The following is a 27,363-nucleotide window of genomic DNA, read 5'->3' on the forward strand; positions in this document are numbered from 1 at the left end:
CTCCCTGCTCCACCCCCAGGGTGGGTGGGAAGCACCACAAGACCTGTCACAGACCCTGCCTGCCTCCCACACAGGCTCTCTGGACACCCCCGAGGCTGCTCTGCTCACGCTGGAGGCGCTGGGTGTGCTCCGTTTATTGTTCTGCAGGAATGCCCAACACAGGACAGCATCCGGAGCGCTCAATGTGCAAAGAGGAGCTAGTGCTTAAGTACAAATGGGAGACGTGATTCTTTTTAAATAAATACTTAAACAACATGGGTCCTACAAGCGTCTGGACTCTAGGTCTGAGTGGCCCACATGTCAAGATCCCCCTCCCCCCGTAATCAATGGTCAACATGATCTGGAGCCCCTTTCTAGAGCCTCCCCAGCCTCTACATGATCTGGCCAGGATAACTGGAATTTCTCGAAGGATGATGGTCCTTGAGGGTTAGGGATTCTACGCGGCTCTCCTGGTCCCCACACCGCATTGAGTATAGCTGTTCTTAGATGACTTTCTTGAGCTCGTCGTACAGGACCAGCACAAAGGCCCCCCCCATACCCCTGAGGACGTTGGACCAGGCGCCCTTGAAGAAGGCTCTGCCCCCTTCATCCCTGAAGATCTTCCTCCAGCAGTCCACAGTGCCCTTGTACATGATGTCAGCTGTGGGGAAGAGGGCGGGCAGTGCGGTTAAGTTCCTCAGAACACAGGTACCACCACCCCCAAACCTCACAGAGACAAGGTCTAAGGTGGGCCCTGACTATCTGAGTCAGGTTTAAAATAGGAAAAAATGAAGCTCTGGTGACCAACACTCTGGCTTCCTACCTGCTACTAAACTATTGTCAGAAAGAAGCCATTTTCAACCCACCAGAGCTGTGAGACCCCAGCCTTGGCAGTATCTCATTCCCACCCCCTGTCTGTGCAGGGAGGGCAAGATTGAAGGGGTGGATGTGGCCAGGTGCCCAGATGGGGCCTAAGGTTCTGGGAAGCTGGGATTTACACTGTTACTTGGATAATTTAAGTCTCAAAAAGAACAGAAGCACTTTCTTAAAACAGATTCCTCAGGAAGTTGGTTCACCTCATGAAAACAACTGCTGCCTCACAGCCCCTCAGGACAGCCTCCTGTGATTGCTCTTCCCTTTCTAGGGTTGAGGCTGAGGCCCACTCAGGGCTCCCCGGGACCCAGGGACGGACAGGTACCACCTTAGAAGCCCACCACGGGTTCCCAGGACCCAGGGATGGACAGGTACCTCCTTTGCGCCCCGACTGCATCATCATCCTTCGCCTCACAGTGTCGAAGGGATAGGACACGACACCAGCCACGGCCGTCACAGTCTGGGCTATCATCCAACTGACCACAATGTGGGTGTTCTTGGGGTCGGGGAGCATGCCTGTGGAATCACAGCCAGTATCAGCCCACTCCCCCACCCAGCACACACATGGCCACCGGGAGGTGGCAGGGAGCTCCCCAAGTCAGAACCACCTCTCTGTGTGGCTGCCCATGAGCATCTCAGCACAAAAGCCCCTCGTAGCACTGAGGAGCAAGACAGTCAGCTGCAGGACTAGGAAGGGAAGAGAGCCTACAATCTGCTGCAGCGTGCCAGGGAAGGCCCTGAGGCTGGGGCCTGGGGTGGCCTGTCCTGAGAAGAAGGACATAAGAGCCCCATGGAGGTGCTTTCTGAGGGCCTTCCACTGTGGAACGACAGCCTTGTCTACCAGCAGGCCTGGCCATGGCTCACGTGGTTAACAAACTCCTACTACTTCGCCTCTGGAATTCACATGTGGAAGCTCAGCTCCCTACCTCAGGACGCAGCAACATTTGGAGTTAAAAAGACAAGCTAAAAGGGTCTAAGGTGGGCCCTGATCCAGCAGGACCGGTTTCCTTGTAGGAGAGGAGAACACAGACACTCACAGAGGGATGGCCCTGTGAGGACACAGAGAAAAGATGGTAGCTACATGCCAAGGAGAGAGGCCTGGGAAGGACCAGCCTGGGACACCAAAGACCTCCTGCACACCTGTGACAGTCCTCACTCACCTTTGGCGGTGTCATACACGCCGAAGTAGGCAGCCCGGTAGATGATGATTCCCTGCACTGAGACGTTGAAACCCTGGTACAGGCCACGGACCCCATCTGACTTAGTGATCTTCACCAGACAGTCTCCCAGGCCTTTGAACTCCCGTTCTGCGCCCGACTTCCCCACGTCGGCAGCCAAACGGGTTCTGGCGAAATCCAGCGGGTACACGAAGCAGAGGGAGGTGGCCCCAGCGGCCCCTCCAGAGGCCAGGTTACCGGCGAAATACCTCCAGAACTGAGTGTGTTTGTCCACACCCCCCAGGAAGATCTGCTTGTACTTATCCTTGAAGGCAAAGTTGAGGGCTTGGGTGGGGAAATAGCGGATGACGTTGGCCAAGTTGCCCCTCCAGAAGGACAACACGCCCTGCTCCCTGGGGATGCGCACGACGCAGTCCACAATGCCCTTGTACTGCTTATCGGCTGCAATCTGCTTGCTCGCGTGCTGCACCTGCAGGGCGGGGGGTCGGGGGGGAGGAGAGAGGGGGTTCAGACCCGGCCGGGGAAGATGCCCCAGCTGACCACAGAGCCCGTTCTTACAAAACTACCTCACGGGGCCACCTGAGAGCCGCCCCAACGGCTTCCACCCTACAAACCCGCTCTCTGGGGCCAAGACTAGTTGTCACTGTAACCAGACCGCCACCTGCTATGTCGTAACGCTGCCTGTGGCATCCAGGCAATAAGGTAGCCAGTCGGCATTGCTACGTCTAGCAACATCCTGACAAAGGGTACCAAGGCTCGTTTTGGCTCAGAACTGCCCAGAACGGGATAAAATGCAACAGCAAATCCTTATTTCAGTGTAACTAGTCAATGACAGGACACACGCGGGAAAGGACTACTGTCCTCGCACAATTGTTATTCCAGGTGGGGGCGCGCAAAAGTGGAAACTAGCCCGGAAGCGACCCGAGCCGGGAGCTCTCAGTCCCCGACCACCCGCTCCAAGCCCTCACCCCATTGTCGCAGAATCTGTCCGCACGCCCAGCCTTAGCACAAGCGCCTTCTGGCTAGGGCAACAACCTTCTCCCCGCGCACCGGGCCCACAGCGCACGCGCGATGTCCCCGCAGGTCGCAGAAAACTCGTGCGCACGCGCGAGCCCGCCCCTGCGCATGCGGACCTACCCACACGACGCGTCCCCGGAAGCCGGCGCTTCGCGGACAAAGCGGCTGCGGCCTTCCACTTCCGGCGCCCTCCCGCCAGCCGGTCCTGGTGTACCTGGCCCGGCCGACCTGCCCGGCCCAGCTTCCCTCCGGCCCGGCCACTTGGTCCCCGGGGTGGCTGAAACCGCGCCCCCACCTGCAGCAGCAGCTTGACCCGCTCGATCGGGGCCACGGCCGTCTTGGAGATGGCGGCGGCGATGCCCCCGGCCAGGAAGTCCTTGGCGAAGGAGATGGCCTGTTCCGTCATGGTGGCGGCGCGGGCGAACGGCCGGAGAGCGGGCGCGGAGGACAGAGGGAGGGCACCGCTGGCTCAGCACTGCCGCCGCTAGGACCGAAAGGACGGGGTGGCTACGGCGCAGCCGCTAAAGCGCCTACGTCCCGCCCACTTCCACGCCCCGCGCCCCCGCGCTTAGCACCCATTGGCCGAACTTCTCGTGTAGTCCCGCCCTTGCCCGCGCACGGCGTCCCTGATGGATGCCGGGAGCCATGCGAACCCCGCCCTGCGCCCCCGCGCGATGTTCTCATTGGCTGAATCTCCGGCGACGTCTTGTCCCGGCGGTCGTCCCGAGGCATGCTGGGATCCTGGCCCTGCCCATGCGTCGTGCGGGCCTAGAGGGGGGCCTCGGCGGCTGCCCTGACCTTGTGAAGGTCACGCCGCTTCGCGGGCGGACGGATGGGTGGGCAGGGATCAGTAGAGCCGGGACCCTACGCTTCAACCCCGTTCGCACCGAGACGCGCGTCCCGTTTCTCCCGCAGGCCGTACCCTCACCCTGCTACGGATACGCGCGACACGTGGTGCCTTGACCTCCGACCTTTGACCCCCGGCAGGCCCTGGAGATTTCCTAACCCCGCGTGTGGACGAATCTCGGGAGACCCTGAGCGGTCCCCGAGGCTTGCCGGCGGCTTCCCCTCGGGAGGGGTCACCGGACCCTGTCCTTACTCCTTGGTGCCCACCCGACCCCGTGACCACGCGGGTGACGGGGTGGCCTCTGGATCCCCTTGCCAGGCGGGAGTTTTTAATGCACGTTGAACATGAGCTTAGTTGACGTTTGACACTTGGGCCCGGGCGCGGGGCGGCGCGTCGGGACAAGACGGGGACCGAGCCAGTGATAGGAACGGAACGGGGACCGAGCCAGCGAGACAGGAACGGAACAGGACAGGGACGGCCGCAGCCGCAGCCGCAGTCGCTCGGGAACACGGGCTGGGACGGCCCGGCGTCATTTCCCCCTTCTAATCTATTTGTTCCCGTTTGTTTCATTTCCTTCCTATTTTCCCTCCTTTTTTTATTTATCTTTTTTTTCTCCTCCCTCCTTCCCTTTTCTTCTTTCCCTTCTTTTTCTTTCTTTCTCCCCCTTCCTCTCCTTTTCTTTCCCTGTCTTCCTTCCCTCTTTTCTGTTTCACGTTTTTTCTCCTTTCTCCCTCCCTCCCTTTTTTCTTCTTTCTGTTTCTCTTTTCCTTACTTTTCCTTTCTCTTCCTCTTGTTCCTTGCCTGGTTCCCTCTCACCTTTCCTTCCATTTGTCTTTTGTCATTGCTTTCCCGTATACCCAGAAGATTAAAAGCTCTGACACTGATGGAGGGCCGGGACTGAGCTGCCCGGGAGCGCTGGTCACCCTGAGCCCCGGTTTCCCGCGTCCTTCCTCAGCCCTTTCTGACCTCCAGGGGAGGTCGGTGAGGGGCAGGGCTGGGCTGGGCAGGGCTCCAGGGACTGGTGTGGCTGCCCTGGGGAGGAGGGTTAGGGTCATGCGGTTTAGGCCTGCAGGAGTGGCTGCTCTGATAGCTGAAGGGCCTGGGGGATTTTGGCGCATTCTTGAGAAGTTGTCAGGGGCAGGGCTAGAAGGCTGAGCCAGGTTCCCTCCAAGGACGTGTTGGGGGTCTGTGTCTCACATAGGAAAATCATCTCGTGTCTTTTCACAGAATTGACCGGTCTGGGCTGGAAGGGACCCAGGAAACGGTTACCCCGCCCAGGGAGCCAACAGGTGGAGCTGCTGGTTCCAGATGCAGCTGGTTGGCTGCAGGCTGGGCTGGGGCTGGGGCTGCTAGGCAGGCCCTGGAATGTGCTGTTGCTATTTCACCAGTGGTGACCACTGTGGAAGAGAAGCAGGCTCCCTCTGTGCAGGGGGAAGCCTGAGCAATCTGTCCCTCTCACTGGCACAGACCAGTTCCTGCCTGTGCCTGGGCCACCCTCCCTCAGCGATCCCCCCTCCACCCACAGTCTTCTATCTGCAGGTGCCTCTCAGTGCTCTCCCTGCCCGGAGGACCCCTGGCTGCCCAGCTCAGCAGAGAAGGTGCCCAACTAGTGTTCCTGGAACCAACAAATGAATGTGGGGTCTCCCTGTCATTGCTGGCTGGGGTTCAGAGTCTCCATGGAACCTGTTACACTTGGATTCAGAATGGGGGAACAGTCCTGGGCCCAATGAGGGCAAGACGAGAAGGGTGTGGGAGCCTCCTACCTTGGGAACAGGATCCAGGTAGACCTCACACTGGGTAACTGGGAAGGAGACAGACACAGGCCAGCAGGTCGCCTGGGTCTGCACTCAGAAAGTACCTTGGTGATCTGAACAAAATGGGCAGGTTCATGAAGAAAGAAGCAGGGGCGTTTTAAATCATAGACTTCAGGTTTCAGCAGATGACAGATGACTGCATTCAGCAGTTCCTGAGGGGGCCGAGCCAGGCCCTGTGTGGGCCAGTGAGGGGGCACCAGGGACCAATTTGAGATTTACACTGCCTTTCAGCAATGTGTTAAAGGAGGGCCATGGGCCGCAGGCTGAAGATGCTAGACAGAGACCCCGCCCCAGAAGCTGTCCCCAGGAGAGCCCTGTGGTGCGTTGTCCTTCCCACCCAGCCTCCAAATGAGCCCTAAAGGCAGATTTTATCCTGGAAGCATCCAAACACGGCCAGGCTCTGACTGCCCCGATTATAATGAGGGTGTGCCCTGTGCCCTGAATGGAGCAGAAGGACTGCGGTGCACTGTGGGGTCCCGTGCTCTGGTCTGGATTCCACCGTGTAACCCCCACTGATCTCTGCATCATCAAAGCTGTCCAGGGACACCCATGTGTAAGTGAACACATACACCTTCTTTCTCCAACTCCTCTGCAGAGATTTCTGCCCAGCAGTCCAGATAAATAAAAAGACCTGTGTAAGTCAAGTTTTTACTGCCCGCTGTTAACTTTTTTACTACAAAAACTTCCAACAGACCTGAAAGGGAGGGTGAGCAGGACAGTGTACCTGTTGGAACAGGTGGTTGTCTGGCAGCTTCCTTCCACCCTGGGGGCACCCACGGCTGGGTCCTTGGTTTCAGGGCTCAGCTAGGGGCGTGGGACTCCTTGCAGTTCAGGGGAGGCCACACTGAGTGCATCTGCAATAGCCCAGGTGAGCTTCGGGCCTGGGAATCTGTTCTGTCGGCCTCTCCCTGGGCCCTCTCTGCCACCCCTATGATGGGGGGTATGGAATCCTCAGGCCACTTGTGACCTTGGAGGGCACCTAAGGGCTCTTACTGTGAGTACAGAAGGCATTCTATAGCCCTGCAGGGACACGCTGCTCTTCCAGAACAGGATAGGGGAAAGCCTGGCCCAGGGGGACCAGACCAGTATCACTAAGCTCTGGGTGGCCCAGCCGACTGGGGTAAGCCAGGGGGAGGGAATACTTGCCACCCCCCAGGGCCACACACTGTTGTCTCCCAGCAACTGCAGGGCCCACCTGAGCCCACACCAGGCTGGGGTGACTGATAGGCTGATTATAGCAGGTGAGCACTGTGGGCAAGGCCCACCTGGTGCCCCCGTGACACGCACCCTCATATTAATCAAAGTCGACTTTTCTCCCTCCATCTGGCCCCTCACGGACACACAATTGTGTGTGTGTGTGTTTTTCTTTTGAGAAAGACTCACTCTGTCCCCCTGGGTAGAGTGCTGTGGCATCATCGTAGTTAATAGCAACCTCAAACTCCTGGGCTCAAGTGATCCTCCTGCTTCAGCCTCTGGAGTAGCTAGGACTGCAGGGACCTGCCACCAGACCTGGCTAGTTTTTGTATTTTTAGTAGAGATAGGGTCTTGCTCTTGCTCAGGTTGGTCTCAAACTTCTGAGCTCAAGGGATCCTCCTGCCTCAGCCTTCCGGAAGGCGGGGGTTACAGGCCAGAGCCACTGAGCCCAGCTGTGTGGTGTTTTTTTTTCAATTGGCGTCCCTTGGAAATTATATACAGTGAAGCAGTGAGCCATAATGTCTCAGTCAATGGCAGATAACACAAAGGGAGTCCCATTAGGGACGGGGGATCCTGCGGCCCTGGGGACACACACGGCCTTCTGCATCCTTGAGTGTGTCCCTTTGATAAAATCCAAATTTTACGGAGCAAATCCTTTTAAAGGCTGCAGGTTTGTCACAAGGATACTGTGCAGCTGGGGTGTTGTGCTGAGGTGTGTGTGTTAAGTCTGTGTCATGACAAAAATGAACTCTCCCGAGGACACACTTCTCAGGATGTGTCCCTGTCTGTATTTGTGTGTGTGTACAGGTGTGTACGGATGGGTGTGCACAAACAAGTATGCATGTGGGTCATTACAAAAGTTTTGAGATAACACAAAAAAAATCAAGAAACATCTGCATGGATGGAAACAAGTGAAACCCTCCCAGCCATACCAAGAAGCAGAGCAATGTGACACTTGCACAGGGCAATCAGAAAGGACGCTGCTGACACTGTTTCTTGGGTGTGAGATAATGGGCCATAGCACAGTGTGTCTTCAGAACTTTCGTAGTGACCTGTGCACACATGCCTGTGAGTTATGAGAGCACGTAGTTTATAGATATAAAGCGCACTGACAGAGACGGTCTCTGTGTGCATGTGTGATCCATGAGTTACCGTTTATCTGGCTGGCTGTGGCAGTGTTAGCAGGGGAGGAGCCAGCAGGATGTGTTTGTACCCGCGGGGCAGGGCGTGGGGGGGTGGTGGGCAGCTCTGTGAAGCTGGGGCTTCTGGTCTTAACATCCACATCTCAGTGACACCAAGCTAGCAGGGGAGGAGCCAGCAGGATGTGTTTGTACCCGTGGGGCGGGGCGGGGCGGGGTGGGGCGGGGCAGCTCTGTGGAGCTGGGGCTTCTGGTCTTCACATGCACATGTCAGTGAGCCGGGCGGGGCGGGGGGGGGGGGCAGCTCTGTGGAGCTGGGGCTTCTGGTCTTAACATCCACATCTCAGTGACACCAAGCCTTTATGCTGCTACCTACTTACAACTGCCTGACTCAGGAAAGCCTCTCTCTTACACTCTCTGCTCGTTTAACAAAACATGTACATTGTTAAAATATAAAACAGACCTAAGCCCAATCTGGCAGTGGACAAATTAGAAGCATTTGCAGTAAGAAATAAAAAGAGAAAAGAAAAACACCTCTCTCTGCCTTTGAGATTCTACCTAACTCACATTGCTGCCTCCTCAGGGTCAGGACCATAGGCTGAATGGCCTTGGGAAGACCGGCTGGTACTTGGCCTGCATATGGCTCTTGCCAGAGGACCAGTCAGGAGGGTACACTGCAGGTGCTGTAGAGGACAGTGTGGCCGAGAGCTCAGGGTACAGACAGCAGCCCGGAGCTCAGGGTACAGACAGCAGCCGGGTGAGCTGGGTGACCTGGGTCTACAGCCAGCGGTGCCAGGAGCCCCCAGCCTGGGTGGGTCCGAGTCAGGACACTGTGTGTCAGCCACACGGCAGGGCCCCGGGAAGGCCACGCCTCAGAGTCACTGCCAGGGCATGAGTGGTGGAAACCACTGTGAGGGCCGACACATGCTGCCCACAGGGCCCTCAGTCAGTGGCAGCTGTGATGCCCGCAGATGAAGCAAATTTGAAATGGGGGGAGGGTTAGGAAATGGGGATCAATCGGATAGGTCCCAGAGTCAAGGCAGGCACAGCGTCATGCCCCATCTCCGCCGGCCTCCCCGTGTCACCATGGGCTACGCAGCACAGCTGTGGCTCCGGGGCCAGCTGGATGACCACTCGCCCTCCGGTGGCAGCCACCCACTAAGGAGCCCACTCAGGCCCGGCTTTCCCTCACTTTATTCCACCATCACAGTCCATTTGGAAGTGACATGGATTAATTAACACTTACTCTGAAGACCAGTGTTTGGGGCTGGGGTCCCTCAGCCTAGCCCGGCAAGAAGGTCTGCAGGATGCCTGCAGTGCCCCATCTCACTGGCTGATTCTGCTGCCCAAGAGCGCAGTCAGGCCAGGCCCTGCGGGCGCCTCCTGCACGTCCCCAAAGCCGTGCTGCTCCAGCAGGGCCCGGTACTCGGCCACACACCTGTCCCTGCCCCGCGTCTGCAGCAGTGAGTTCAGTGACCACGTCAGGCTGGCCCGCGGCTCTTGCTCCTCCGAGTCCAGGATAGCTTCCACCAGCAAGAGGCCAGCCCCTGAAGAGGGAGGACAGGCAGAGAGATGTAAGTCCCATCAGCACCACCGGAGGTGGGGCACAGAGGTGCTCGGGGAAGGGGGCCCAGGCTGAGAGGTGGGAGAGACAGATGCAGAGATAGGTTACAGCAGAGTTTTCCAACCTATCTCATCTCACAGCACACTCAAACCCATACTGAAACTTCTGCGGCACCCTTAAATGATGTGGATCCAAAAAAAAAGTAAAAAAGAATATACTTACTGTGCTTTGAACTTCTTTAGAATGTAACTTAATTAGTATTTTTAAAAAATGTTTACAGCACACCAAAGATCACGACACAGCAGAAAGTCACTGGGTTAGCTGGATGAGGATGGGCGGGAGGGAGGCAGTGATGCAGGAGACAGGTGATCAGTGGGTAGAAACACGGGTAGACAGACACCAGGTGAGCAGAGAGACAGAGACCAGGTGGGCAGAGGGAGGGACGGAGACCAGGTGGGCAGAGAGACAGAGACCAGGTGGGAAGAGGGAGGGACGGAGACCAGGTGGGCAGAGAGACAGAGACCAGGTGGGCAGAGGGTGCGACGGAGACCAGATGAACAGAGACAGACAGAGACCAGGTGGGCAGAGGGAGGGACGGAGACCAGATGAACAGAGAGAGACAGAGACCAGGTGGGCAGAGAGACAGAGACCAGGTGGGCAGAGGGAGGGACGGAGACCAGGTGGGCAGAGAGACAGAGACCAGGTGGGCAGAGGGAGGGACGGAGACCAGGTGGCAGAGAGACAGAGACCAGGTGGGCAGAGGGTGCGACGGAGACCAGATGAACAGAGAGAGACAGAGACCAGATGGGCAGAGGGAGGGACGGAGACCAGATGAACAGAGAGAGACAGAGACCAGGTGGGCAGAGGGTGTGATGGAGACCAGATGAACAGAGAGAGACAGAGACCAGGTGGGCAGAGGGAGGCGGAGACCAGATGAACAGAGAGAGACAGAGACCAGGTGGGCAGAGGGAGGGACGGAGACCAGGTGGGCAGAGAGACAGAGACCAGGTGGGCAGAGGGAGGGACGGAGAACAGGTGGGCAGAGAGACAGAGACCAGGTGGGCAGAGGGTGCGACGGAGACCAGATGAACAGAGAGAGACAGAGACCAGGTGGGCAGAGGGAGGGACGGAGACCAGATGAACAGAGAGAGACAGAGACCAGGTGGGCAGAGAGACAGAGACCAGGTGGGCAGAGGGAGGGACGGAGACCAGGTGGCAGAGAGACAGAGACCAGGTGGGCAGAGGGTGCGACGGAGACCAGATGAACAGAGAGAGGCAGAGACCAGGTGGGCAGAGGGAGGGACGGAGACCAGATGAACAGAGAGAGACAGAGACCAGGTGGGCAGAGGGTGTGATGGAGACCAGATGAACAGAGAGAGACAGAGACCAGGTGGGCAGAGGGAGGCGGAGACCAGATGAACAGAGAGAGACAGAGACCAGGTGGGCAGAGGGAGGGACGGAGACCAGGTGGGCAGAGAGACAGAGACCAGGTGGGCAGAGGGAGGGACGGAGACCAGGTGGGCAGAGAGACAGAGACCAGGTGGGCAGAGGGAGGGACGGAGACCAGGTGGGCAGAGAGACAGAGACCAGGTGGGCAGAGGGTGCGACGGAGACCAGATGAACAGAGAGAGACAGAGACCAGGTGGGCAGAGGGAGGGACGGAGACCAGATGAACAGAGAGAGACAGAGACCAGGTGGGCAGAGAGACAGAGACCAGGTGGGCAGAGGGAGGGACGGAGACCAGGTGGGCAGAGAGACAGAGACCAGGTGGGCAGAGGGAGGGACGGAGACCAGGTGGCAGAGAGACAGAGACCAGGTGGGCAGAGGGTGCGACGGAGACCAGATGAACAGAGAGAGACAGAGACCAGGTGGGCAGAGGGAGGGACGGAGACCAGATGAACAGAGAGAGACAGAGACCAGGTGGGCAGAGGGTGTGATGGAGACCAGATGAACAGAGAGAGACAGAGACCAGGTGGGCAGAGGGAGGCGGAGACCAGATGAACAGAGAGAGACAGAGACCAGGTGGGCAGAGGGAGGGACGGAGACCAGCGGGGCAGAGAGACAGAGACCAGGTGGGCAGAGGGAGGGACGGAGACCAGGTGGGCAGAGAGACAGAGACCAGGTGGGCAGAGGGTGCGACGGAGACCAGATGAACAGAGAGAGACAGAGACCAGGTGGGCAGAGGGAGGGACGGAGACCAGATGAACAGAGAGAGACAGAGACCAGGTGGGCAGAGGGTGTGATGGAGACGAGATGAACAGAGAGAGACAGAGACCAGGTGGGCAGAGGGAGGGACGGAGACCAGATGAACAGAGAGAGACAGAGACCAGGTGGGCAGAGGGAGGGACGGAGACCAGGTGGGCAGAGAGACAGAGACCAGGTGGGCAGAGGGAGGGACGGAGACCAGGTGGGCAGAGAGACAGAGACCAGGTGGGCAGAGGGTGCGACGGAGACCAGATGAACAGAGAGAGACAGAGACCAGGTGGGCAGAGGGAGGGACGGAGACCAGATGAACAGAGAGAGACAGAGACCAGGTGGGCAGAGGGAGGGACGGGACCAGGTGGGCAGAGAGACAGAGACCAGGTGGGCAGAGGGAGGGACGGAGACCAGGTGGGCAGAGAGACAGAGACCAGGTGGGCAGAGGGTGCGACGGAGACCAGATGAACAGAGAGAGACAGAGACCAAGTGGGCAGAGGGAGGGACGGAGACCAGATGAACAGAGAGAGACAGAGACCAGGTGGGCAGAGGGAGGGACGGAGACCAGATGAACAGAGAGAGACAGAGACCAGGTGGGCAGAGGGAGGGACGGAGACCAGGTGGGCAGAGAGACAGAGACCAGGTGGGCAGAGGGAGGGACGGAGACCAGGTGGCAGAGAGACAGAGACCAGGTGGGCAGAGGGTGCGACGGAGACCAGATGAACAGAGAGAGGCAGAGACCAGGTGGGCAGAGGGAGGGACGGAGACCAGATGAACAGAGAGAGACAGAGACCAGGTGGGCAGAGGGTGTGATGGAGACCAGATGAACAGAGAGAGACAGAGACCAGGTGGGCAGAGGGAGGCGGAGACCAGATGAACAGAGAGAGACAGAGACCAGGTGGGCAGAGGGAGGGACGGAGACCAGGTGGGCAGAGAGACAGAGACCAGGTGGGCAGAGGGAGGGACGGAGACCAGGTGGGCAGAGAGACAGAGACCAGGTGGGCAGAGGGTGCGACGGAGACCAGATGAACAGAGAGAGACAGAGACCAGGTGGGCAGAGGGAGGGACGGAGACCAGATGAACAGAGAGAGACAGAGACCAGGTGGGCAGAGAGACAGAGACCAGGTGGGCAGAGGGAGGGACGGAGACCAGGTGGCAGAGAGACAGAGACCAGGTGGGCAGAGGGTGCGACGGAGACCAGATGAACAGAGAGAGGCAGAGACCAGGTGGGCAGAGGGAGGGACGGAGACCAGATGAACAGAGAGAGACAGAGACCAGGTGGGCAGAGGGTGTGATGGAGACCAGATGAACAGAGAGAGACAGAGACCAGGTGGGCAGAGGGAGGCGGAGACCAGATGAACAGAGAGAGACAGAGACCAGGTGGGCAGAGGGAGGGACGGAGACCAGGTGGGCAGAGAGACAGAGACCAGGTGGGCAGAGGGAGGGACGGAGACCAGGTGGGCAGAGAGACAGAGACCAGGTGGGCAGAGGGAGGGACGGAGACCAGGTGGGCAGAGAGACAGAGACCAGGTGGGCAGAGGGTGCGACGGAGACCAGATGAACAGAGAGAGACAGAGACCAGGTGGGCAGAGGGAGGGACGGAGACCAGATGAACAGAGAGAGACAGAGACCAGGTGGGCAGAGAGACAGAGACCAGGTGGGCAGAGGGAGGGACGGAGACCAGGTGGGCAGAGAGACAGAGACCAGGTGGGCAGAGGGAGGGACGGAGACCAGGTGGCAGAGAGACAGAGACCAGGTGGGCAGAGGGAGGGACGGAGACCAGGTGGGCAGAGAGACAGAGACCAGGTGGGCAGAGGGTGCGACGGAGACCAGATGAACAGAGAGAGACAGAGACCAGGTGGGCAGAGGGAGGGACGGAGACCAGATGAACAGAGAGAGACAGAGACCAGGTGGGCAGAGGGAGGGACGGGACCAGGTGGGCAGAGAGACAGAGACCAGGTGGGCAGAGGGAGGGACGGAGACCAGGTGGGCAGAGAGACAGAGACCAGGTGGGCAGAGGGTGCGACGGAGACCAGATGAACAGAGAGAGACAGAGACCAAGTGGGCAGAGGGAGGGACGGAGACCAGATGAACAGAGAGAGACAGAGACCAGGTGGGCAGAGGGAGGGACGGAGACCAGATGAACAGAGAGAGACAGAGACCAGGTGGGCAGAGGGAGGGACGGAGACCAGGTGGGCAGAGAGACAGAGACCAGGTGGGCAGAGGGAGGGACGGAGACCAGGTGGCAGAGAGACAGAGACCAGGTGGGCAGAGGGTGCGACGGAGACCAGATGAACAGAGAGAGGCAGAGACCAGGTGGGCAGAGGGAGGGACGGAGACCAGATGAACAGAGAGAGACAGAGACCAGGTGGGCAGAGGGTGTGATGGAGACCAGATGAACAGAGAGAGACAGAGACCAGGTGGGCAGAGGGAGGCGGAGACCAGATGAACAGAGAGAGACAGAGACCAGGTGGGCAGAGGGTGTGATGGAGACCAGATGAACAGAGAGAGACAGAGACCAGGTGGGCAGAGGGAGGCGGAGACCAGATGAACAGAGAGAGACAGAGACCAGGTGGGCAGAGGGAGGGACGGAGACCAGGTGGGCAGAGAGACAGAGACCAGGTGGGCAGAGGGAGGGACGGAGACCAGGTGGGCAGAGAGACAGAGACCAGGTGGGCAGAGGGTGCGACGGAGACCAGATGAACAGAGAGAGACAGAGACCAGGTGGGCAGAGGGAGGGACGGAGACCAGATGAACAGAGAGAGACAGAGACCAGGTGGGCAGAGAGACAGAGACCAGGTGGGCAGAGGGAGGGACGGAGACCAGGTGGCAGAGAGACAGAGACCAGGTGGGCAGAGGGTGCGACGGAGACCAGATGAACAGAGAGAGGCAGAGACCAGGTGGGCAGAGGGAGGGACGGAGACCAGATGAACAGAGAGAGACAGAGACCAGGTGGGCAGAGGGTGTGATGGAGACCAGATGAACAGAGAGAGACAGAGACCAGGTGGGCAGAGGGAGGCGGAGACCAGATGAACAGAGAGAGACAGAGACCAGGTGGGCAGAGGGAGGGACGGAGACCAGGTGGGCAGAGAGACAGAGACCAGGTGGGCAGAGGGAGGGACGGAGACCAGGTGGGCAGAGAGACAGAGACCAGGTGGGCAGAGGGAGGGACGGAGACCAGGTGGGCAGAGAGACAGAGACCAGGTGGGCAGAGGGTGCGACGGAGACCAGATGAACAGAGAGAGACAGAGACCAGGTGGGCAGAGGGAGGGACGGAGACCAGATGAACAGAGAGAGACAGAGACCAGGTGGGCAGAGAGACAGAGACCAGGTGGGCAGAGGGAGGGACGGAGACCAGGTGGGCAGAGAGACAGAGACCAGGTGGGCAGAGGGAGGGACGGAGACCAGGTGGCAGAGAGACAGAGACCAGGTGGGCAGAGGGTGCGACGGAGACCAGATGAACAGAGAGAGACAGAGACCAGGTGGGCAGAGGGAGGGACGGAGACCAGATGAACAGAGAGAGACAGAGACCAGGTGGGCAGAGGGTGTGATGGAGACCAGATGAACAGAGAGAGACAGAGACCAGGTGGGCAGAGGGAGGCGGAGACCAGATGAACAGAGAGAGACAGAGACCAGGTGGGCAGAGGGAGGCGGAGACCAGATGAACAGAGAGAGACAGAGACCAGGTGGGCAGAGGGAGGGACGGAGACCAGCGGGGCAGAGAGACAGAGACCAGGTGGGCAGAGGGAGGGACGGAGACCAGGTGGGCAGAGAGACAGAGACCAGGTGGGCAGAGGGTGCGACGGAGACCAGATGAACAGAGAGAGACAGAGACCAGGTGGGCAGAGGGAGGGACGGAGACCAGATGAACAGAGAGAGACAGAGACCAGGTGGGCAGAGGGTGTGATGGAGACCAGATGAACAGAGAGAGACAGAGACCAGGTGGGCAGAGGGAGGGACGGAGACCAGATGAACAGAGAGAGACAGAGACCAGGTGGGCAGAGGGAGGGACGGAGACCAGGTGGGCAGAGAGACAGAGACCAGGTGGGCAGAGGGAGGGACGGAGACCAGGTGGGCAGAGAGACAGAGACCAGGTGGGCAGAGGGTGCGACGGAGACCAGATGAACAGAGAGAGACAGAGACCAGGTGGGCAGAGGGAGGGACGGAGACCAGATGAACAGAGAGAGACAGAGACCAGGTGGGCAGAGGGAGGGACGGGACCAGGTGGGCAGAGAGACAGAGACCAGGTGGGCAGAGGGAGGGACGGAGACCAGGTGGGCAGAGAGACAGAGACCAGGTGGGCAGAGGGTGCGACGGAGACCAGATGAACAGAGAGAGACAGAGACCAGGTGGGCAGAGGGAGGGACGGAGACCAGATGAACAGAGAGAGACAGAGACCAGGTGGGCAGAGGGAGGGACGGAGACCAGATGAACAGAGAGAGACAGAGACCAGGTGGGCAGAGGGAGGGACGGAGACCAGGTGGGCAGAGAGACAGAGACCAGGTGGGCAGAGGGAGGGACGGAGACCAGGTGGCAGAGAGACAGAGACCAGGTGGGCAGAGGGTGCGACGGAGACCAGATGAACAGAGAGAGGCAGAGACCAGGTGGGCAGAGGGAGGGACGGAGACCAGAGGAACAGAGAGAGACAGAGACCAGGTGGGCAGAGGGTGTGATGGAGACCAGATGAACAGAGAGAGACAGAGACCAGGTGGGCAGAGGGAGGCGGAGACCAGATGAACAGAGAGAGACAGAGACCAGGTGGGCAGAGGGAGGGACGGAGACCAGGTGGGCAGAGAGACAGAGACCAGGTGGGCAGAGGGAGGGACGGAGACCAGGTGGGCAGAGAGACAGAGACCAGGTGGGCAGAGGGAGGGACGGAGACCAGATGAACAGAGAGAGACAGAGACCAGGTGGGCAGAGGGAGGGACGGAGACCAGATGAACAGAGAGAGACAGAGACCAGGTGGGCAGAGGGAGGGACGGAGACCAGGTGGGCAGAGAGACAGAGACCAGGTGGGCAGAGGGAGGGACGGAGACCAGGTGGCAGAGAGACAGAGACCAGGTGGGCAGAGGGTGCGACGGAGACCAGATGAACAGAGAGAGACAGAGACCAGGTGGGCAGAGGGAGGGACGGAGACCAGATGAACAGAGAGAGACAGAGACCAGGTGGGCAGAGGGTGTGATGGAGACCAGATGAACAGAGAGAGACAGAGACCAGGTGGGCAGAGGGAGGCGGAGACCAGATGAACAGAGAGAGACAGAGACCAGGTGGGCAGAGGGAGGGATGGAGACCAGGTGGGCAGAGAGACAGAGACCAGGTGGGCAGAGGGAGGGACGGAGACCAGGTGGGCAGAGAGACAGAGACCAGGTGGGCAGAGGGTGCGACGGAGACCAGATGAACAGAGAGAGACAGAGACCAGGTGGGCAGAGGGAGGGACGGAGACCAGATGAACAGAGAGAGACAGAGACCAGGTGGGCAGAGAGACAGAGACCAGGTGGGCAGAGGGAGGGACGGAGACCAGGTGGCAGAGAGACAGAGACCAGGTGGGCAGAGGGTGCGACGGAGACCAGATGAACAGAGAGAGGCAGAGACCAGGTGGGCAGAGGGAGGGACGGAGTCCAGATGAACAGAGAGAGACAGAGACCAGGTGGGCAGAGGGTGTGATGGAGACCAGATGAACAGAGAGAGACAGAGATCAGGTGGGCAGAGGGAGGCGGAGACCAGATGAACAGAGAGAGACAGAGACCAGGTGGGCAGAGGGAGGGATGGAGACCAGGTGGGCAGAGAGACAGAGACCAGGTGGGCAGAGGGAGGGACGGAGAACAGGTGGGCAGAGAGACAGAGACCAGGTGGGCAGAGGGAGGGACGGAGACCAGGTGGGCAGAGAGACAGAGACCAGGTGGGCAGAGGGTGCGACGGAGACCAGATGAACAGAGAGAGACAGAGACCAGGTGGGCAGAGGGAGGGACGGAGACCAGATGAACAGAGAGAGACAGAGACCAGGTGGGCAGAGGGAGGGACGGAGACCAGGTGGGCAGAGAGACAGAGACCAGGTGGGCAGAGGGAGGGACGGAGACCAGGTGGCAGAGAGACAGAGACCAGGTGGGCAGAGGGTGCGACGGAGACCAGATGAACAGAGAGAGGCAGAGACCAGGTGGGCAGAGGGAGGGACAGAGACCAGATGAACAGAGAGAGACAGAGACCAGGTGGGCAGAGGGTGTGATGGAGACCAGATGAACAGAGAGAGACAGAGACCAGGTGGGCAGAGGGAGGCGGAGACCAGATGAACAGAGAGAGACAGAGACCAGGTGGCAGAGGGAGGGACGGAGACCAGGTGGGCAGAGAGACAGAGACCAGGTGGGCAGAGGGAGGGACGGAGACCAGGTGGGCAGAGAGACAGAGACCAGGTGGGCAGAGGGTGCGACGGAGACCAGATGAACAGAGAGAGACAGAGACCAGGTGGGCAGAGGGAGGGACGGAGACCAGATGAACAGAGAGAGACAGAGACCAGGTGGGCAGAGAGACAGAGACCAGGTGGGCAGAGGGAGGGACGGAGACCAGGTGGGCAGAGAGACAGAGACCAGGTGGGCAGAGGGAGGGACGGAGACCAGGTGGGCAGAGAGACAGAGACCAGGTGGGCAGAGGGTGCGACGGAGACCAGATGAACAGAGAGAGACAGAGACCAGGTGAGCAGAGGGAGGGACGGAGACCAGATGAACAGAGAGAGACAGAGACCAGGTGGGCAGAGGGAGGGACGGAGACCAGATGAACAGAGAGAGACAGAGACCAGGTGGGCAGAGGGAGGGACGGAGACCAGGTGGGCAGAGAGACAGAGACCAGGTGGGCAGAGGGAGGGACGGAGACCAGGTGGCAGAGAGACAGAGACCAGGTGGGCAGAGGGTGCGACGGAGACCAGATGAACAGAGAGAGGCAGAGACCAGGTGGGCAGAGGGAGGGACGGAGACCAGATGAACAGAGAGAGACAGAGACCAGGTGGGCAGAGGGTGTGATGGAGACCAGATGAACAGAGAGAGACAGAGACCAGGTGGGCAGAGGGAGGCGGAGACCAGATGAACAGAGAGAGACTGAGACCAGGTGGGCAGAGGGTGCGACGGAGACCAGATGAACAGAGAGAGACAGAGACCAGGTGGGCAGAGGGAGGGACGGAGACCAGATGAACAGAGAGAGACAGAGACCAGGTGGGCAGAGGGTGTGATGGAGACCAGATGAACAGAGAGAGACAGAGACCAGGTGGGCAGAGGGAGGCGGAGACCAGATGAACAGAGAGAGACAGAGACCAGGTGGGCAGAGGGAGGGACGGAGACCAGGTGGGCAGAGAGACAGAGACCAGGTGGGCAGAGGGAGGGACGGAGACCAGATGAACAGAGAGAGACAGAGACCAGGTGGGCAGAGGGAGGGACGGAGACCAGATGAACAGAGAGAGACAGAGACCAGGTGGGCAGAGGGAGGGACGGAGACCAGGTGGGCAGAGAGACAGAGACCAGGTGGGCAGAGGGAGGGACGGAGACCAGGTGGCAGAGAGACAGAGACCAGGTGGGCAGAGGGTGCGACGGAGAGCAGATGAACAGAGAGAGACAGAGACCAGGTGGGCAGAGGGAGGGACAGAGACCAGATGAACAGAGAGAGACAGAGACCAGGTGGGCAGAGGGTGTGATGGAGAGCAGATGAACAGAGAGAGACAGAGACCAGGTGGGCAGAGGGAGGCGGAGACCAGATGAACAGAGAGAGACAGAGACCAGGTGGGCAGAGGGAGGCGGAGACCAGATGAACAGAGAGAGACAGAGACCAGGTGGGCAGAGGGAGGCGGAGACCAGATGAACAGAGAGAGACAGAGACCAGGTGGGCAGAGGGAGGCGGAGACCAGATGAACAGAGAGAGACAGAGACCAGGTGGGCAGAGGGAGGGACGGAGACCAGGTGGGCAGAGAGACAGAGACCAGGTGGGCAGAGGGAGGGACGGAGACCAGGTGGGCAGAGAGACAGAGACCAGGTGGGCAGAGGGAGGGACGGAGACCAGGTGGCAGAGAGACAGAGACCAGGTGGGCAGAGGGTGCGACGGAGACCAGATGAACAGAGAGAGGCAGAGACCAGGTGGGCAGAGGGAGGGACGGAGACCAGATGAACAGAGAGAGACAGAGACCAGGTGGGCAGAGGGTGTGATGGAGACCAGATGAACAGAGAGAGACAGAGACCAGGTGGGCAGAGGGAGGCGGAGACCAGATGAACAGAGAGAGACAGAGACCAGGTGGGCAGAGGGAGGGACGGAGACCAGGTGGGCAGAGAGACAGAGACCAGGTGGGCAGAGGGAGGGACGGAGACCAGGTGGGCAGAGAGACAGAGACCAGGTGGGCAGAGGGAGGGACGGAGACCAGATGAACAGAGAGAGACAGAGACCAGGTGGGCAGAGGGAGGGACGGAGACCAGATGAACAGAGAGAGACAGAGACCAGGTGGGCAGAGGGAGGGACGGAGACCAGGTGGGCAGAGAGACAGAGACCAGGTGGGCAGAGGGAGGGACGGAGACCAGGTGGCAGAGAGACAGAGACCAGGTGGGCAGAGGGTGCGACGGAGACCAGATGAACAGAGAGAGACAGAGACCAGGTGGGCAGAGGGAGGGACGGAGACCAGATGAACAGAGAGAGACAGAGACCAGGTGGGCAGAGGGTGTGATGGAGACCAGATGAACAGAGAGAGACAGAGACCAGGTGGGCAGAGGGAGGCGGAGACCAGATGAACAGAGAGAGACAGAGACCAGGTGGGCAGAGGGAGGGACGGAGACCAGGTGGGCAGAGAGAGACAGAGACCAGGTGGGCAGAGGGAGGGACGGAGACCAGATGAACAGAGAGAGACAGAGACCAGGTGGGCAGAGGGTGTGATGGAGACCAGATGAACAGAGAGAGACAGAGACCAGGTGGGCAGAGGGAGGCGGAGACCAGATGAACAGAGAGAGACAGAGACCAGGTGGGCAGAGGGAGGGACGGAGACCAGGTGGGCAGAGAGACAGAGACCAGGTGGGCAGAGGGAGGGACGGAGACCAGATGAACAGAGAGAGACAGAGACCAGGTGGGCAGAGGGAGGGACGGAGACCAGATGAACAGAGAGAGACAGAGACCAGGTGGGCAGAGGGAGGCGGAGACCAGACCGATTAGGAAGGACAGAGAGGGAGAAAGGGGACATAGAGAAAAGGGGCCAGATAAACAGGAAGGTGGGAGGAGGGGGCAGTATCAAGACCGCTTGCTTTCTTAATTTTTATGTCTTTCACAGTAAAACACACACAGAGTTGAGCTGACCAGCTGCACAGGCTTGCACTCACAGGGGAGACTCCTGTTCAGGCAGTGCCAGCCCCACTGACCACTCGGCGGCTGGGGTGGACGGCAGCCCTGGTTTGTGGGGCCTGCCCATCTCTGTGGTATAAATTCTTGCCTTTGAGGAACCTGTGTGTTTCTGGGGCCAATTCCATGTGAGACTTGGCTTCTGGCTTCTAAATTTCTGGTTTTCTGACATGGAGGCCACTCTGGACGCCTGTTGTGCTCAAATTCTGGCTTTGTGCCAGCGGCTGCCGACTGGTGTCCTGGCTTCCAGCTCCCCAGAGGTCGTATCTCAGCACTCAGGGAAGAGCCCTCCAAGGGGCTTTTGTTTTCTGCATGATGTTCTTCATACAAAAGACTATAATTTCCAATCTATCTACTTCCTATCCCTTATTTCTTTTCCTTTATTTTTCTTTCTTTTTTTTTTTTTTTTTTGAGATAGTCTCCCTTGGTAGAGTGCTGTGGCATCACAGCTCACAGCAACCTCAAATTCTTGGGTTCAAGTGATTCTCTTGCCTCAGCCTCCAAAGACTAGGACTACAGGCACCTGCCACGATGCCCAGCTAGTTTTTCTATTTTTAGTAGAGATGGGGTCTTGCACTTGTTCAGGCTGGTCTTTAACTCCTGAGTTCAAGGGATCCTCCCACGTCAGCCTCCCAGAGTGCTGGGATCACAGGCCTGAGCCACGGCACCTGTCACAGGCCTGACCACTGCATCCGGACTCCTTCCTTTCCCTTATATCATTTCCAAGACCTTTTTTCCCATTTTCTCTTTTTGTCAGAAGCGTCACTCCATGTCTGTATTACTTGGGTGAAGAACTTCCTCCTCTCCGTTCCTCTCCTACCACCTCTGTCCTTGATGATGGGTGGACTGAGCCTTCTGCTCTGGTGGAACATCTCCATTCCACATGTCACGAAGGGTCACTTTTTCTCAGAGCTCTGTGTGCCTGGCCCTGGCCCAGGTCTCCTCCTTAGAGACATTCCTGGTCATCCTGTGATTCTTGGATGTGGGAACTGTGGGAACTTGCAGTTGGGGTCAAGTGGCAGCATCTCTGGGGACCCCATGCACGGCAGGGAGAAGGGGCTTTTCTCCAGGACACAGAAAGCTGCTGCAGGGGGCCCTGGGTGAGGGGCTCCAAGGGGAAGGCCAATACTCAGGACCCCTGATACCTGACTCTGGAGCCTGTGATGGCCCCAGCTCTGGTCCTGCCCAGCTGTTAGGGGACGAGGCCTGTGGCAAGGGCTGACACTGGGCAACCTGCACATGTTCACATGGCTGAACCACGGCACCCAGAGATGTGGCTGGCACTTTGCATATGAGATGAACGTTTCAGTCAGAATACTAAGGGTGAGGCAGTTTCCTGTTCATGATGTGGGCAGTGTCCAGCCAGTGCAAGGACGGCCATAGAGAAACGTGCCACTGGCTCCTTCCTCCTGCCCTCTCCTGTCCCCATCACACTGTCCCTCTGGGTGACCCTTCTCGTCCCGTCTTTCACCTAACACAGTCTGAGGAGGCAGTGCAGATGGCCCTGGGCCTACTGGACACTGGAGCTGTGCCCTCTGAATCTGCCCACCCTGGCTGGACATGCCTGACTGTCCATCCCAGCCCATGGGCAGTCAGATGAGCTCAGAGAGAAGACTGAGCAGACAGAAGAGATGGGAAGAGCATCCGAATCCCTGGGAGACGCCCTGAGACAACTGCTGCAATCTGAGGATGGAAGACGGCACTGCCTGTGCACTGGCCGGGTCCCAGCCTGGGCTTCCACAAAAGGCCTGGAGTGGACGTCCCATCTGTGACCCTCAGGACACAGGAGCTTGGGCTGGCCTCCGGGGGACAGGGAGCTGTCAGGGAAGTGAAACAGCACGTGCTCCGATCCCTGAGTGGCTACGCCATGCACACACATGCTCCCGTGAGCTGGGACGGCCGCTGCTGCCCACGCAGGAGGAACATGGAAACGCACAGAGGTCTCGCCACATTTCTTGGTGGGGGTGGGGGGAGCGAGACTGATTCAAGGCTGGATGGGCAACATCCCTGGGTGTTTTCCCATCTCTACAGAAATGGACTTTCACGCTCTCGCCAGCTTTTGTCCAGGGTACAGTGGTGAGGGCTTCCCCGAGGGCAGACGACAGAGAAAGCTTTGTGGTTTGAAAATGGGCCCCGAATCGTTAATATTCTATGCTCTGAACCGCACGGGAGATGTGGGGAATGAAAACTCTTCATTTTCTCGTCAGAGTCGGGAGCCCAGGACCAGCCAGGTGACTGGAGGCAGAAAGTGCAGAGTCCCATCACCAGCATCCGCCCACCAGGGCCAGCTGGTTCGATGGATTCTTTTCAAAAATTCACTCTTTTGTTTAATCAAAAACTCTATAAACAAATTTTTAATAAAAGGAAAACTTAAAGGAACAATAACAGCATGTTCTTACCTGGATGGCAGCTGCTGGACACTCTGCTGAGCAGCGCGTGCACACGGTCATCTGGCCAGTCGTGGAGGACTCTGGACAGAAGGAACAAGTCAGCCTCAGGGAGGCTGTCTCTGAAGAAGTCACCTGGTTCGAAGACAAAAGCAGGTAAATCTGGCAGGTGCAGGAGGAGAGGTCCCTGCAGGACAGAACAGGGTACAGTGGCCTACGACCTACACGTAGAAAACAGCAGAGGAACTCAGGACAGAGCCGCTAGCATGGAGGGCAGGGTCACACAGAGGGGGTGTCCTTCTGCAGGGGAGCCCAGCTGGCACTACTCACAGCATGGGCTTCTGGCTCTTCATAAGTAAGGAACAGCCAGGCAGGCCCCTCTGGGGACACCAGATCCAGGTGCCATGGGAGAGACAGACATCTCGGGGTGGGGTCTATTTGTACCACATTCTAGAAGTGCTAAAATAAAATGATGCCCTACAACAGTGGGGTGAGTTGTGTCCCCCCCAAAATATATGTTCAGGTGTGAGTAATTGTGAATGGGGCCTCATCTGGAAAAACTATCTTTGCAGAAGTAAATAGTGAAGGATCTCAAGATGAGACCATCCTGGATTACGGAGGGCCCTAACCCCAGTGACAGCTGTCCTAAGAGACAGCAGAGGAGACACAGACACAGAGAAGCCACGTGGAGACGGAGGCAGAGACTGGAGTGATGTGGCCACAAGCCCAGGGACGCCTGGAGTCCCCAGGAGCTGGGAGAGGCAGGAAGGAGCCTCCCCTGGGGCCTGTGGAGGGAGCAGCCATGAGATACCTGAAGCTCAGACCCCTGGACTCCAGGGCTGGGAAAGTAAATTCCTGTGGTTTTAGAAACTGTCATGAGGCCCCCAGTCTGTGGGGTTTGTCAGGGCACCCCAGGAAAGCAGTGCACATCCCGAGGTCTGGTCTGCAACTGTGGACACAGAAATGTCTGTTCCTTTATTTCTGCCCCTGGTTTGTCCAGCAAAGTCTTGGATGCAGCTCAGAGATGAACCGAGAGCAGAAAGTGACACATGTGTGTGAGGTGCAAAGAGAGGATGCGAAGGGACACAGGTGGCTGTGTGGGCTGGAGTCCTACTCTGCCTCCTCCACAGCCGCAGGGAGTGTCTGTGTCTTTAAACTTGGGTGTTTCTGCTTCCACACGTCTGGCAAATCCACAGCACAGCTTGTCAGCACAATCCTAGCTTGGGAGCTGCAGGGTGACTGCCTCATTAAGCTAGGAAAGCAGCAAAACTGTCAACGGGCACTAGGGTGCCCAGCACCTCTACTGTGGGCAGGGCCGTGGCATGAAGGCACCAACTCCAGGACGTCAGGCGTGTCCTTTCTTCCCTCCTGCTGCTGACAGCTGACACCTGGACGCTCTTCCTCGAGTCTCACCAGAGGCCCCCCTGTTATAGCTCGTGGCTCATTTGCTTTTGTGGCCTTGGTCAGTCCTAGGTGCCCACGGACACTGATCTAAGGCGTCCCCATCCCCATGGGCCTCGCCCTCCTGACTCACTCCTGCCAGCACTCACACGGGGACACACATGGCATGCCAGTGCACACCCCACGCAGAGGTAGACACGTGTACAGATGCTCAGAGACACACAGAAACACACAGGTGTGCACACAAACGTGCACACACACGTGGGCTCACACGCACACTGTCTTCAGAAAGAGAGAAATAGCCTGGTAAAATGTTAATACACAGACAAAGGCTCATTTACCCGCCTGGAAGCTGACTCGTGCCGTCTCTGGCCCATCGGGTTGAAAATGGGGGACATGCTCGATGACGTCCGGGAGGTCGACCACCGTCACCTTCAGATCCGGGTACTCCCGGGACAGCTCTCGGGCCAGGGCACCCGTGCAGCCTATGGGAGGCAGACACAAACCGTGTGGCAGCATCCAGCTGGCGCACATCACCACCCTGAGGCATCCCCAAAGTCCAACGCACAAAAACCAACACTGTGCAGGGGCAGGAACTGTGCCCTGTGCTAGAGATCTCGGGTGTCCCAGAGGGAAGACTGTGCCATCTGGTGCTGGCTGAGGGTGGGGGAGTGGGTGTGGGTGTGTGTGGACTCACAGGGGAGCCCTTACAGCCCAGGGGTGGGGCTATGCTCATCCTTTCCTTCTGCAGGAATACAGATATGACGGCTGGCATCATAGCAGCTACTCTGGGCCATGAGGAGTGATGTGCCGTGCAGAGGATGGGGACATGAGGCTGGCAGCATGGCTGCCCTTTCAGTCCCTGATCCACAATGCCCCTGGGGAAGACATCGGCTTCTCTATCCACCATCCAGGGGAGAGGCATGGGCTGGGGTCGGGTGGAGGGTGAGTGGGGCACAAGCAGACTGGTAACAGGAGACACCTGGCTCCACCGTCCTCTCTCCCCTCACCAAAAATGGCCCTTAATCTCTAGTGCAGCGGTTTTCAACCTGTGGGTCATGACCCACAGGAACTGTATTAAAGGGCCACGGCATTAGGAAGGTTGAGAACCACTACTCAAGTGGGTCCCTGGCCACTCCCAGGAACCTGCTAGAACTTGGGAACATTTGCCCAAGACCTGGGACTCACCCTGGCCCAATTTAGGTCCAAATAGATAAGGGTGATTCCCAAGTGTCAGGAGCAGACAAGGTGCCCGTGGCTTAACGACAGGGAAGAGTCGCATGCAGCTGTTTGCACCTGACTCCTCGTGGGCAGCTACACACCTCCCAGGTCACAGGCGGAGGCAAACTGGGACAGGTCGAAGGCTGTGACCACGTGGCGCGCGGTCAGCTTGGTGAGGCTGTGCATGGCCCCCAGGAACTGTAGCTTCTCCTCTCTGGTCTGGAGGGAGGTGTCCTGGAAGCGGGGGAGGGTCTGAGCAGGTGCTGGGGCAGGCCCAAGGGTCCATGGGCTCCCCTACTGTCCTCAGGGACAGGGAGGGGGCTCTGGGAGCTCTAGGGGGTGGTGGCTACATTGTGGGGCTGGGCTGGGCAGGGGCTTTGTGGCCCAGCTATGTCTGACAGAACTACCTGTGAGGGGGTGGGCTGGACACAGGCATCTCCCCTTAGAACACCCTGGTCTCTACCGTGCCCTGTGTGCCAAGGGTCTGGGTTTCCCAGACAACACAGGTGCCCATGTTGGAGGATCCCGGCTACACGAGCATCTCACAGGAGGAAACCCAGGGACAGAGAATCACCAAGTCCCTCCACAGCCCCGCTCAGCTGTCACCACATTGGTATGGGTGGGTGCAGGGGGCTAGATCCTCCAATCTGCACCAACTCCACGGCTTACACCCACCTGGGTCCCAGGGAGCTCAGGCCCGTCCTGCCCCAGGGCTGCCCCCAGCCAGGTCTCCCCTGCCCCCCCCGAAAACACACACACACATACATGGACTGCTGTCTTGGCAAGTCCACCCTGAGATGGGTCTGGGCACAACCCCAGCTGCTTAGCCTTTCTCCATCCACCTTTGTCAATTAAACTCCAGGGGAAGCCAGGCACAGTGGCTCATGCCTGTAATCCCAGCACTCTGGGAGGCCAAGGCAGGTGGATGGTCTGAGCTCACGGGTATGAGACCAGCCTGAGCAAGAGCAAGACTCTGTCTCTAAAAATAGCCTGGTGTTGTGGCAGGTGCCAGTAGTCCCAGCTGCTCAGGAGGCTGAGGCAAGAAAAATCTCAAGAGTTTGAAGTTGCCGTGAGCAACTGTGACACCACGGTACTCTACAGAGGGCAACAAAGTGAGACTCTGTCTCAAAAAAATAAAATAAATAAATATGTAAAGTGCCTGGGGAGCTGGGTGCGGTGGCTCATGCCTGTAATCTCAGCAC

General features: G+C 58.7%; 2 protein-coding genes across 5 annotated transcripts in view; both read right to left on the reverse strand.

Annotated features, from left to right (window-relative positions):
• Positions 1-116: 116 nt before the first annotated feature.
• SLC25A6 (solute carrier family 25 member 6) lies at positions 117-3,609 on the reverse strand. Its single transcript, XM_053580153.1, has 4 exons — positions 3,343-3,609; positions 2,013-2,499; positions 1,228-1,368; positions 117-640 (listed from the first exon to the last, which is right to left on the reverse strand). The coding sequence occupies exons 1-4, from the start codon at positions 3,451-3,453 to the stop codon at positions 483-485; spliced, it is 897 nt and encodes a 298-aa protein (XP_053436128.1). The 5' UTR covers positions 3,454-3,609; the 3' UTR covers positions 117-482.
• Positions 3,610-9,219: 5,610 nt separating this feature from the next.
• ASMTL (acetylserotonin O-methyltransferase like) overlaps positions 9,220-27,363 on the reverse strand; it is a 34,529-nt gene continuing 16,385 nt past the window's right edge. For 3 of the 4 annotated variants that reach the window (XM_053579682.1, XM_053579681.1, XM_053579683.1), the window contains 4 exons: positions 26,263-26,395; positions 25,282-25,425; positions 23,552-23,674; positions 9,220-9,588 (listed from right to left, as the gene is read on the reverse strand). In XM_053579682.1, the coding sequence (XP_053435657.1) occupies positions 9,368-9,588; positions 23,552-23,674; positions 25,282-25,425; positions 26,263-26,395 (621 nt within the window). In that variant the 3' untranslated portion in view covers positions 9,220-9,367. The remainder of the gene's footprint in view (positions 9,589-23,551; positions 23,675-25,281; positions 25,426-26,262; positions 26,396-27,363) is intronic. The other variant, XM_053579684.1, reaches the window with a different exon arrangement.

Source organism: Nycticebus coucang, chromosome X, assembly GCF_027406575.1.
Source record: "Nycticebus coucang isolate mNycCou1 chromosome X, mNycCou1.pri, whole genome shotgun sequence".
NCBI lineage: Eukaryota > Metazoa > Chordata > Mammalia > Primates > Lorisidae > Nycticebus > Nycticebus coucang.

Coding starts and splice junctions, on each gene's coding strand:
- SLC25A6 (XM_053580153.1), bottom strand. CDS start 3,453: ATGACGGAACAGGCCATCTCCTTCGCCAAGGACTTCCTGGCCGGGGGC. Junction 2,500..3,342: donor GGGTCAAGCTGCTGCTGCAG/GTGGGGGCGCGG, acceptor CCCGCCCTGCAG/GTGCAGCACGCGAGCAAGCA. Junction 641..1,227: donor GCAGTCGGGGCGCAAAGGAG/GTACCTGTCCAT, acceptor TCTTCCCCACAG/CTGACATCATGTACAAGGGC.